At 47.1% G+C, this 13,245-nt stretch overlaps 1 protein-coding gene across 1 annotated transcript in view; it reads right to left on the bottom strand.

Moving 5' to 3' along the window:
* Positions 1 to 2,736: 2,736 nt before the first annotated feature.
* DPY19L1 (dpy-19 like C-mannosyltransferase 1) overlaps positions 2,737 to 13,245 on the bottom strand; it is a 67,391-nt gene continuing 56,882 nt past the window's right edge. Inside the window, exons 19-22 of the mRNA XM_090287030.1 lie at positions 11,906 to 12,080; positions 11,194 to 11,293; positions 9,958 to 10,083; positions 2,737 to 4,466 (exon numbers count right to left, since the gene is read on the bottom strand). Of these exons, the coding sequence (XP_090143156.1) occupies positions 4,310 to 4,466; positions 9,958 to 10,083; positions 11,194 to 11,293; positions 11,906 to 12,080 (558 nt within the window). The 3' untranslated portion in view covers positions 2,737 to 4,309. The remainder of the gene's footprint in view (positions 4,467 to 9,957; positions 10,084 to 11,193; positions 11,294 to 11,905; positions 12,081 to 13,245) is intronic.

Genomic DNA, 13,245 nt, shown 5'->3' with positions numbered 1-13,245 from the left:
ATGCCTTTGTACTGATACAACCCTGTGAAATAAAGACCAATTTAAGAATGTAATGACATTTACAAGCAGCTCTGCTTTGTTTTTTTTTGGTTTTTTTTTTTTTTTTGCGTAAGGGACAATTTCACTGATTTAAATTAGAAAACTTCTAGTTCGGGGGAGGAGAATGGGGCAGCGGAAGAGAGACAGGTGCTCTAGGAGCCAGAGCTGACCCTCGCCTGCTCTGCACAGAGGGAGAAAAAGATGATTCCATTGCTGGGATCACACAAAAGCGGCCAAGTGGAAAATGAAGTTTTAAAATCCACACATATCACTAAATTACCTACTTTCCTCTAGACAGAGTAAGTTTACAAAAGGAAGTCCGATTTCAAAGGATTTCCCTTTTTTCCCAGCTCTAAACTGAAAGTGACAGGTCCAAGCCCAGTTCAGATCTAAAATATTTATGACCTGTAACTCACCTAGTCAACATGTGTATGGAGGAAAAGCTGTATTGATGCTCTGGTTTCAAATGACCATACCTGGCCCTGACTGGTGTGGCTCAGTCAGCTGGGTGTTGTCCTGCAAAGCAAAAGGTCACCGGTTCAGTTCCCGGTCAGGGCACAAGCCTAGGTTACGGGTTCAGTCCTCAGTCAGGGGAAGTTTGAGAGGTTACTCTCTCACATCAATGCTTCTCTTCCTCTTTCTCCTTCCTTTCCCCCTCCCTAAAAATAAATAAAATCTTGTTTTTAAATTGTCATATCTGTTCTTTGTTCCTTGCAAGTTCACTGAAGCAATGGCCCCTAAGAGACAAGACAGGACTCCACAAAATTCAGTTCCCACTGTAGGGACCCTCTAGCCTGTCCTGCTGAGTTGAACGCTGTCAGGAATGGGGTGTCTCCTAGAGGCCAGTCTTCCAGAGTCTTTCCTTCTTAGAACGTGGTTCTCAAACCAGCAGTACCTGGAGCAGGTCAGAAACGCAAATTCTGGGGCCACACCTGTCTAAGTCTGTTTGGGCTGTCGTAACAACATGCCGCAACTGACACGCATGTCTCCCAGTTCTGGAGGCTGTCAATCCGTGTCCGGTGAGCCTGCTTCCTGGTTCACAGATGACACCTGCAGCTCCAACACCTCGTGGACGGGGTGAGGGAGCTTTCTGGGACCTTGTTTATATAAGGCCACTAACCCCTTTCACATGGGCTCTACCCTCTAACCTAATCACCCCCAAAGACCCCTGTCCTGTGAATTCTGGGGAGACACACTAGGCTTAGCTCATCTTAGGTCACTGGGTCAGCACCGCCGCAGGGGGCAGCAATCCGTCTCCACCAGCTCTCCAGGACTGCGACACACACTCCACTTGGGAGCCACCGTATTAACAACACTGCACCCCCACAGATGTCACAGGAAGGTGTCACCATGTAAAGAAGTTAATCATACCGGCATGAGCTCACCTAACCTGTCTTTCCCCCAGGCAGGCAACAAATGAAAGTTGATGCTGGTATCAAGCAAAGACATGGAGCTGTGATTTAAGAAATGTCACAAGACCAAGCTGTGGTTTAATATATGAGAAAAAGCTCGCAGCGATTCTGGAATTATTCCCCAAATACGGCTTTAAAGAATGACCGTGTCCCTTGATGTTAATGATAAGGTGACGTAAGTGTGCAATGCCATAAACATAAGAACAGTGTGGGTAACCCCAGTACCCGCCCGCCCCCGCCGATGAAGGGGACCAGGTGACTTCACGGGCCCCAGGTGCGCTCTGCCACACACCGGTCCGCGGTTAGCTGACCCCACAACGAGGCTGAGCATGTTCACAGTCAAGGTGGAAATGAAAATAACAAGTAAAAAACACTCCACATTTTCAGGATCTTTTTTATTGAACATACATAGTACATGTAAACAACTGGCATAAAATTCATAAAAATACAATACTCCTGTGTAATATCACTTTATTATTCCTGATACGCCCTCTCATTTTCTCCCCAATATCATGGCCTTAAGCTAACACGACACTGTTTCTGCTCAGCGTTTTTAGAGGCTCTTTTTACAGAAACACCGCCCCAACTCTGTTTCCTCACATCACAGCAACAGCCGCTCCTGTCACCTCCTCGCCCGTCCTGACGGTCCTCACACGGAAGCAAAAGTAGTTTTCAGTGCTAAAAAAGCAGAAAAGACTGCGCCGTAAGACCGTTCGGTCGTGTGGGTCAGACCGAGTTCTACGCGACGCGGCCGGGAACGAGATTCAGGGGCCACAGCGCCAGCGGCGCCAGGAGGGACCGGGGCGGCCACCTTAATAAATACTGTCACGGGGGACCTTCAGAAACAAAACCGGTTTGGCAGCTTGTACCCTGTCCCAGCGTAGGGAACAGGCATAATAGAATTTTAGTGCTTCTCCTGTACTGAATTCCAACCATGACATGGGAACTTAGTAGGAAGGAAATTATTGGGGGGTGGGAAGAACAGAAAATAACTTTAAAAGTACCATTTAAAAAAAAGAAAACTGCTGAATCGACATCACAGCCTCGTCTGGGTGAGAAACGGCTGCAGACACCCGGGCACTTCCCCCTCCCAGGCCTCGGGGGCCCTCTCCCCGTTTTTCTGGATGTTGCATCATTGCTCAGATTCCATTCCTAACCCCCGACTCCCCGGCTACTTCCGTTTTCTGAAAGTGGCAAAAACCCCCAAATTAAAAGTCACCCAGCAAGCAAGAAAGAGGGGGCAGGCACCTAAAGACACCGAGAGAATTGGGGGCCGGCAGGAGTTCCCCCAGGAAAGGCAGGCGGGGGCCTGCCAGCTCGGCTGCCTGCCTGAGCTAGAGACCCCCCAGAGCAGGCCCGTCCTTGGGCTCTGGTGAGGAGGCAGAAAGACTAGAGACTCGGCGGCTCCCGGCGTGGGCCCCGGAAACCGTCCCTGAGGACCAGGGTCTCAAGGACACGCTGCGTGTGGTTAATCCGCCCGTGGTTAATCAAGAGAACACTGTGTAATTAAGTGGGAGTCCACCAGAGGCAGGGTTTGCTTGGAATTTAAAATCCCAAAACCATTTCTCAGACATATTAGGGATTCACTGTTTTGAAAAAAATCTCATTTCACACAAATTAACTTTTAAAAAAACAAAAATTCATGCTACGAATTCAAAGCCGGTTAGGAAAGTTTTCAACATAAAAATAAATACGAAAAAGGAATAAAGAGGAAAGCTGCATATGTGCATTTCTCATACTGCAATGGTTTTCAGAACCAAAATTATAAGGCTTAAGGCGTTGTCTTATTAAAGACAGGCAATTTAAAAATCAAAATATAAAAATTCCGTTCACTTATCATTATTCATTTACTTTTTGACAGAAAAGTTAGTTATGTTTTATTGTATCTTAACAGTAAAAGAAAAATTACCACACACTACAGGCTACTATTCCACAGTAAATTATGTCTACAGAAATATACGTTAGTTTCTGGGTGCATTGCATTTGAGGTTGCTCAAAATAGTTTTTCTTAAAACTATAATTAAACATGAAAAGTTTTAAAAGTGGTTTAAAGGTATTAAAATATACACATTTGAATAATACTAAAAATGAGAAAATACACCAATTGCCATTAATTGTTTTTAAACCAAGAGTAAGTACTTAATATAAGGAACTAAATGAGTAAATATCAGTTATTTGACAAAGAATGTGGGGAGGAGGCAGGAAGGAAGGAAGTGGGGGTAGGGAGAGAGAGAGAGGGAGAGAGAGGGAGAGAGAGGGAGAGAAGACACGCTCATACCACACTGCTGGCTGGTACAGGGATTTGGTCCTGACCGTTAGGTCCGAGAACAACAGAGAACCAAAGAACACAAAGGGAAATAAACAGGTAATTCCACATAGCACATACCCACGGCAGCCCCATCTACTCCTGACAATTTGGGACCAGTGTGGCTGAGGAGGTCACAACAATCAGTGGAATGTCCCAAAGACAAGAGCACGAGGCAGGGTCAAAAGCAAGGGGCATTCATAGTCCGTAAACTGTAAAATGAGCCCCTCCACAGATCAGAATTGACTCTATTTTCGTATCATCCTTTCACGACCCGCCATATGTTGTATGCAGCTAGTTTTGCTCATTTTAGCACAAATACAAGCATATACTCATTTGCATAGCAAATTTTAAGGGGTGCATTGAAGTAGTACCCAACTGATAATGGTATATGTATTTTTACAATCAGAATGACATTCAACTTGACTAAGTAAAACATTTTCTATTTGAAGACAGTTACCTATAAAAGTTTTTGGGATTTGAATTAAAAACAAGGCATGAGTTATCTGCAAAACATTAAAACCCTTCCTGACGTCTCCTCTGGGGGCAGCGGTCACTCCTCTATAACCTCCAAGACTTTGTAAACACTGTTCTGGAACACGGTGGTGAAGTGCGGCTCGGACTCCTTCACCAGGACGTTGCACAGGGGAGGCTTCCCGGCGTTCGCGGGGTCTTCCACATCCCAGATTTCAGGCATGCTGCAGCCGGGCCTGCAGAAAGGCACGCAGGGTCAGGGGTCAAGTGCGGCGCGCAGCGGCAGGTGAAGCGGAGCTTGTTACACGCCCGCCCTCCTGTCATTGTTCCCTACTTCGTTTTCAAAAAAAATCTTACCGTGGTTACTCATATTTGTGTGAGCTGCGGTGGGCCCTCCGCAGGACAGGCGAGCGCAGCACAGGTGATTCCGAGGGAAGAAAAGGTCCCCCCAAACTACGTGAGAGCCGGCGCTGCGGTTAAAGCCAGCCTCGGCTGCTCACCAGACACCAGAATGTGTGCTGTCCCTCGGCCCCGCTCCCCACAGCTGTAAGTGGGAAAAGCCCAGCACGCAGCTGCGGGCCAAGGCTTAGGAGGAGAGGCTGGATCGAGCATCGCGCACATCGTAAGAGGTAATATAGTACATTAATTTTTAAAATTATAATCGGCCAATACACCTCGTTCCTATTGATGCAACTTCCAATTAAGTGTGTTTCAGGATGAGTCAGCTTCAAGGAGGTCCAGCAGCGTTAAGCTCACATCTTAACTAAACACACAATTAAATCTTGAAAGCAATGTATCTGTTTTATAAACAGTAGAAGTAAAATTGGTATTATGTGATACTGGCCCCAGTAAGTTCTTCAGGATAACTGTAACACTTATTTTTAAATCTAGAACTGTTGGCTTTTGCTAGGGTTCACAATTTCTTTTTCTTTTCCTTTTTTTTTTTCTTTTTTTGGCCTTTGTGGATTGAAGACTTGTATGTTATTATACTTCAAAATGTCAGTCTTTTTAGGGCTTATGATTTTTATGTCTTCTTTAAAGAATTCTTCCCTATTACAATACTGTGAAAATATGCATTGTATATTTTCCTGTGAAAGTTTCAGAATTTTGCTTCTCATACTTATACCTATTCCTCATCTGGAATTAAATTTTTCTGTATGGTGTAAAGATTAAATTTTAATTTTTCCCATATATTGTAGATAGCCTAGTAGCTCTTGGTCCAATTACTGTTTATCAAATCCATCCTTACACCCACCAATCAGTAAGTGAAACATTATTTTCAAGTCCATATTGCCTAATTATTTATAATCACTAATGTAATAATTGCTTCCAGCAAGAATAAAAGCTGGGTGCAAAAAATATCTGGTGAAAGGATGTTGAGAAAGAGGATAAACAAAAACGGTCTCTAAGTATCACGCTACAGATTTCTTATTAGTTATAAAGGAAATCTGTCTCCTGAAACTGGAGAGAGTTGGGGGACATATTCAATACTTTAAGCAAGTGATCAAACTCAGCATCACCAGTGACAGTGCGGAGTGATGCGCACCTCCTGGAGTGACGTGAGGACAAGCACCCAACACCCCCTTGCTGAAATCTGCCCACTGAGAGTGATCGTGAGCAATGAGTTAGGGGAACCCGGATGTGGGACGTTCTTACAAGACAACCGGCCTGGACTCTTCCAAATGTCAATAAAATCAGAAAAGGTAAATGGTAGGTCACCATTTCTTAACTGCTTTTTGAGAAAATAAAAAAATAAAAAAACAGAAAAATACCTGGAAAAATTATAGACCATGGACACCTGCTTACGTCTTGCCACGGTTGCGTCCCTTCTTTTATAGGAGACAAGCCCATCCCCGGCAAGTCCCTTTTGTCCCCAGCAGCAACCCCACCGCCCCGCCCTCCACCAGGAGGTGAGCACCAGGACTCTCTCTTTAACTGAAAGGCAATCAATCATCCAAAAGTGTCAAAACAGACCATTCCCAACACCACCGTGAAACATGCCGTCCCCTACAGCACCCTCCTCAGAGGTGGCTTCTGGGACAGCCCAGCACCCACTCTGCGAGACCTTTTCCCTCTGCGTTCACTCACCCACGCGCACAAATACAGGCCCGGACGGTTACCTGTGCGCAGATGCTCCCGGGCAGCTCCCACCAAAATGAGATTATTCTGGGACTCCTCACTTGCCCGTAAAATGTGGCCATTTTCCATCTCATTACATAAAAAGACCTACTTTATTCTTTTTAATTGTTGCTAGTCCTCCTACGTATTGTATTACAACATTGAACCACACTTTTATGGGTGGTTATTTTAATTGTTTCCCACTTTCCCATAATAAAACAATGCTTACATAAACACTCCTGGGCCTCTCTTTCTGCAAGCCAAGCTTCTAGAAGCAGAACTGCCGCTAGGACAAAGGGCTCCACAATCCCCACACTGCCTCCGTCAAACTGTCCCCGCAAGAGGTTTTCCCAGTGAGTGTTCTCATGCAGTGTGCAGGGCACACTTTTTGCACACCCTGGCCGACAGCAGAGTCTACCGGCACCGAGCACACACGACGAGAAGACTGGGCTTGGGCTGTCTACCTTCTCCTGTCCTCCCACATGCGGAGGCCACGCTGTTACCACGCTGCCGGCCAATGGCAGCAGAGCATGGAATATGCAGGAAGCAGAACACGACCCAGCTCCTGAGTCCCACCGCTCTGCCTGCCTGCACACAACACCCTTTAGTCCTGATCGGGGTTCCCGAGGTTTCCCCAGGCCGGCCAGCTACGTGTTCAAACAGCATTAGTGAAAACCTGAGTAATTTCTTCTGAATTCATGCACTTTGATTTCATGTCGACTCTATTATTAGGATTAATGAGGAAGCAAGCAGAGAACTGAGACGAAAAGAATAGTTCATTCGAAGCTCATCTACAACGTGCACTTGAGCGTGTTTCCATAGGTGTATTTGAACACAGCGTGTCCAGTATTTAAGGACTAATCAAGCCACACAGTGAAGCCACTTTTAAGTGACATCCCATAATCTAGGGATCACCAGAGAGCGGGGCACATTTCAACACTGGCTAAACATTACTCCCTCTTCCCTTTCTTCTCCTGCGTGAGTTCCCCATCTGCTCCCTCTGTTCTGACCTATTTGTCTGTCTCAGTGACACACAGGGGTCTCCGGCTGGTGTAACTGAACAGTGAGTGAGGGCCAAGGCAATGAAGAAGATCCCAATGCGGGAAGAGAGTCTGTCAAGAAACTCAGCTCTTCCCACTGCAAATGCAGGCGCTAATGAATAGTCTTTCCTCCCTCTCCTCGTCTCTGCGTTCCCTCCTGGCTTCCCTATCAGAACAGAAGGCACAGTGTGCTTTGTTTCAGGGACCGAGCAGAGTCCACCTGTCTGAGGTTTCCTACGATTTATCATCAGTCTGGTTTAATCGTGCAGTAGGTGGACAGTGTTGTTTTAGTTACTGAGTGGGGGTGACAGATTAGAGAGACTCCTGTCCTTAGCTCCCTCCCGCTCCCCTTCTGCTGGAACCCACACAGCAAAGGCAAACCAAGGTCCTGACGGAACCCAGCACGCCCCCACCCCAGCGCTCTCAGTCCTAAGGCCGGCAGCGAGCTCTCCGTGGGGGTGATCTGAAGCCGGTTAACTCACGGCTGACTGTTCAGTGTGCCGATTTACTGCCACGCTTCCTGCCGTGGCCTCCTGGGTCCGGAAAGCAGCGCTCTGCCCTCAGAACAGGAGGCCACTAGTGGCGCGAATCCTGGGGGCTCCCTCACATCTCAGAACATAAACCCCCCAGCCTCTGCAATGTTGGAACACGGTGCCAAGGGTCCAGGGGAAAAAAAAATGAAGAATCCTGGCCCAAGGCTCATCATTCGCGTGGGGAGAAAGCTCATGAAACATGGCATCTCTGCTCCAGTAACTGACAGGTGCCTCCGGAGGGCGGAGCTGAACTGCAGCGATGCCTCTGCTGGGGGCGGGGGGGGAGGGGGGGAGGAATCACGGGCTTCTACTGGCAGGTGTCAGCCCACCATTCAACATCCTCATAAAATTATTACGGGAGAAGGTTACAACTTTTGTCCTAAGTTTACACAACAAAGTTAATTAAAGGTGGTTGTATGGATTGCACAAATATTCTTATTTTCTAAAGGACTTAAAGCATTTTCTAAATTGTGACTCTAAGAACAATAAGATTTTCTGGAGATCCTGATTCAAGTCACTTGGGACACTCACAGAAAGACCATTCTACGATCCACAACTGTCTGAGTTTCCTTGTGCGCAATGCTGGCAGACAGACTGCCACAGAACTATTTTTACTCCTGAGTCAACATTTAATTATTTTGTCTTAATGCCCTTGCGTACGACTGAAATACACGGTTAGTATGCATGATTAAGCCACAGAGACAGCTATCTCCTGAAGGCTTCTTTTTAACGATAGCGAGAATTAATAAAACAGCAGCATTCTATAACATATCCCCGCCTTCCGATAAAACGGCGCATGTCTGTGCTCCCCCAGGAGCAAGTGCCTTGGTATTTCAACAGCAAGCTACTGTCCCCTGTTCCCGTCACCCAGCTGTGACGCAACAGTGGACTGTGGGACTCACGTTAGCTTTGAAGAGCTTACTAACTCTTGCTGCTATACTCTGCCTAGTGAAGGCCTCTGGGAAAATAGAAATTTTTAGAACGATAAACCCAAGAGCATATGGGTCTGAGCCAAGTTAATTGTTTTCCCACTTCAGTCTAGCTGGTGCTGGGAGGGTCCCATCCGTCCCAGGATACACAGGGCTGGGTGGGGACAAAGGAGGCCTGGCTCTCGGCGCCCGCCTTACCGTGTTACCACGAGACTCTCCATTACCTGGTCTCAGACTCTGCACGTCTTTTGAAAGAAAATACATTCAACTTGAAGTTAAAGATTTAAAAGAACATCATAGGCGAATATGAATAATTCAGGAAATCACCAACCAGTGTCTATATAATACCTGTAAGAAAGTGTGCACATGCAAATCTTTATAAAGGAAACAGATGTTTATAATGTTTATAATGACTACAAAAGAAAAACCTCCAATGCCAATTGAAGGGTTAACTCTGAAGACTTCTGCCCGAAGGCCTGCAAGGCGGAGAGGGCCCAGGTGTCCTGTGACGCAGCCCAGGGGTCTCCACAGCGGATCTCGTTTATGGCAGCGGAAGCCCTAAGGCCCCGGGAAGCAAAGGAGTCGGGGAGGGCCGTGCCTCCCTTCCCATAGCCACAACGTCTTATGTGAAACATACTCCTTCGATTCATAGCCTTGTTAGCAGCCATAATACAAACAACAGATGTTCTGAAAACTCCTCGTTTGATCTGTATACTTTTATGTTTGCTCCTACATCCTTGAGAAAGTGTACACTAATTGCATGAAGATCCTTTGACCCTATTATCAGTAACTTCATTTACCTAATAGAAGTGGTGGCTGGGCTGCTAGTTTTTTGCTGACAGCGAGTTTTTCGCTGACAGCCTGAGTAAGCCTCAGCCCTCTGTCCCTTTTTGGCCAAATCATTCTGCTTGCTGAGATTATCTCAGCGTCTCCGTTCCCAGAGTACAGCAACAGCCAATAATCACCTTCAACTTTTCCCCACTATCCTTCGCTCACCGTGGCCTCCATCTGACACGGACGGCCCCGTCGGGCACCTGCTGGGAGATGGACTGAGGTCCCTGCCTCCCGAGTACGAAACACGGGACACGGGCTGCGGCCGCCACTCACCTGGACCGTCGCACACACCAGGACTCTTCCAGGATGTAGTAGTTCACCTGCAGCCTCACCAGCTCCCGCTTCACCTCCGCAGCGGCCTTCCGGCTGTACATGGAGTACACAATTTTCGTTCTGGCTCTTTAAAAGAAAACAACCGGGGAGAAGGTTGTCGAGGTTAAGGGAACGCAATCCATCTGCTTGGAAGAAAGCGCTGATGGGACCGGGAGAAAGACGACAAAGAAGACTCTGGCCGGGAGGCACCTCACCGGGGTCCTCGGGGGAGGGTGGGGGGCGTCGGGGAGGGGGGCCCCAGAGTCCTGGGCAGAGGGGCTTCCATACTCAGGCTTTCTGTCTGTTTGCTTCCGTTTTAAATTCTTTACCGACCACCCGATCACAACTAAGAGTAAGGTGCCCGCTGTGCGGGTGGACTGGAATGAATGCTACAGACGTGACCATGGGACTCCTTTAAAGCAGCAAGAACCCCAACTTGGACACCAACAACAATTAGCACTCAGTGGCTCTCCATTTTATTCCTAGATTTTTAAAAAGCTGAATGTATTCAAAATAATTGCTCTGGAAATTAGCTTGCCAGACTGATTTTTTTTTTTTAAATGAAAAAACTTATTATTTGTAAATTGTTATGTCCCACTGTTTGACCACAGGACCTATTAACAGGAGCCACACGGTCCTTAGGAAATTAATAATCTGACCTACATTAGAAATTGCACAAAAAAGAAATCTATTTCCTTTCAAAGAGAGTATTGGTGTGTTTATGAAAAAAATAGTAAAAAAACAGATCATTCTAACAGGCTATACTGGTGAAAACCATAATAAAACACACTTTGAATAGGATTCCATTGCAATGGACTCCTGAGAATTCATGACAAATGGCCCATAAGGAAACCTTAATAAAAACTATAGGCTAATGAATCTTTGGGGGAACGTGAGGAGGATGATGATGACTAAGAACTTGCACGTTTTAAAGCCCTGTTGGCCTACTGAAAACTGATCCAGTGTGACTCCTTTCGCTGCCTGGTAGACAAGACGACCCCAAGGGCTGCAGCTGTACGGCTCCGTGGAGCAGCAGCGGTTCTGCATCTGCCTGAGCATCTCAGTTCAGCCTTCCTCCCCCGACGCTACAAACCCCAGCTCACCACACCCTTCTTAAAATCCTTCTTGTTACCTTGCTGGTTCCCTCACTATTTGTATCAAAAGTTCATTTCCACAACGTGAGAACTGTGTACTCACCTCAAACCTGCGTCTTCATAGTGCGGATGGTTGACCACGGGCCGAAGCGCGGAGAGTTTCACGCTCGCCATCGTGGGCATGGCGCCCGCAAACACCGCATCTGCAAAGCAGGAGGCGGCGCCTTAGCGAGGCCGGGAGGGGGGCGCCCAAGGCCGGCACGGCGGCCGCCTGCAGCCTTACCTGCGTGAGCTGCTTTCCTCGGAAGATAGCCTCATCTCATCACTGAGATCTGTGTGTGTGTGCACATGTGTGTGTGTGTGCGTGTGTGCACGCGCGCGTAACTACCTGGATCTCTTTTCTGATTCTAGGAAAGAAGTATCAAATTTTTATAACACCAAAAAATCCCGAGGATGATTTAATACTCAGTCATTTGATACTCAAAGGACGACATCTCCCTTTCTAAACAGGAATAAAGATACCATGAGTTCATTTCAAGAGGGCTAAGGTTAAAAATTCATTAAGAAAATAAGCATAAAAATAATTTTAAACTGTGGCATGTAAAACTAAAAATATTACATTTATGGAAAATAGCAGAATTCATCACTAAGAAACCAGGCACGGCATTTCCTTTGCAAACCACTTAGTAAGACCGGCATGTCTCTCTCCGGATAATCTAGAAACAGCGGTGATGAGAAGGCGTAAGGCTACTGGCAGTCACTCAGGCTGAGGATATAAAACTTGGGGAAACATACCTAAAGGATACTTTTTTTACCTGGTTTAGTACTATATTTGATCCACTCTATAAGCTCTTCTTGTGGCAAATTGCTGAATTCCCCTACAATATTCCACTGGGTTTGCAGGTTGGCGGACCCTTGTATCGACATTGCTGCTAACAGAGCAAAGACGAGAGCTCCGGGATGTACTTTGCAGAAGAGCCATCCGAACAGCTGAAACCAAGCCAAGGACACAGCGGTCACTGTTAGCACAAAGCAACACGAACCCAATAAGCACAAGTTCTTCCCGCAGGACCACACGGGCTCTGCCCGAGTCCCAGACGAGGCACTCGTTGCCCTGTGGAGAAGTTCCAGAAGCAATGACCCTGGGAGTCAAAAGAATGCTACTGCCAGCCCTATCCAGGCGGGCCCTGATTTAAGAATCTCTCCTCTCAACTTGCCAGCTCTGTTCCAGAGTCAGAAAGGCCGGGCCCGCTGCAAAAGGAAAACGTGGGACCCCTTGTTTGAAGATTATTAAAAAGATCAAAATGGCAACAGCAGAGCATGAAGCTAGGCGCGGGGTCCTTCTCAGTGGGGGCCCCGTGCACACCATGAGGTCAGCCTGGGCACCTGCGGTCACCAGTCACACTGCTGGGGGGACTGAAGGGACAAGCTTCCAAACAGCAGCCTTTCCTGTCTGAGCCCAGAGGGGCCAGGGACAGCGGCCTCAGCCTCCATCAGCCTCCTGAGAGCGGCGCCTCTCTAACGGAACGACATTCTGCCGGGGAAACTTGAGGCTGGCTAGTCTTTTCCATATTCCAATAGTCCACTCTCAGGAATACTGTTCTCTCCCAAAGGTTACTTCTGGAGGACATACACGGAAATGTCTGCTGTTGGGCTTTCCCACCTACCGCTCCCCCCTCATCCCCAGAGAGTGGTGTAGATGCCTGGCAAATATCACTCATGCTGCTGTTGCCCCTTGCAAACTTCACGGATGAAAAGCCCAGGAATGCCGAGCCGGGGGGCCGGCGCCCGGGAAAAGTCAGCGGCGAATAGCCCACATGGCTTCAGCTCCGATTTTAAGAGTCAAGTGTTGAAACTGAGCATACATCTGTATGCACATGTTTACTCAATGAAAAAAAATTAAAGCTTAATACTGCCAGAACGCATAATGTAAAAGTGCTCATAGCTTGAAATCAATTGTTAGAACTCGTTCTGATATGAATGTCAAAACAAAAAATTGTTTCCACAATTAGGCTCCGCTTCCCATCAACATCTGCAGGGAGCATTCGTGAATTCACGGCACTGGCAGTCTGTTGTTCGTCGGGGACTGCGTTAGAAGTCAGAAGAGAAAATGATCAGCTTTGAGGGATTTCTGTGGGTTTTCAGGACACCTTTT

Source organism: Furipterus horrens, unplaced genomic scaffold, assembly GCF_987537825.1.
Source record: "Furipterus horrens unplaced genomic scaffold, mFurHor1.1.pri manual_scaffold_9, whole genome shotgun sequence".
NCBI lineage: Eukaryota > Metazoa > Chordata > Mammalia > Chiroptera > Furipteridae > Furipterus > Furipterus horrens.
This window is presented reverse-complemented; position numbering and strand designations above follow the sequence as displayed.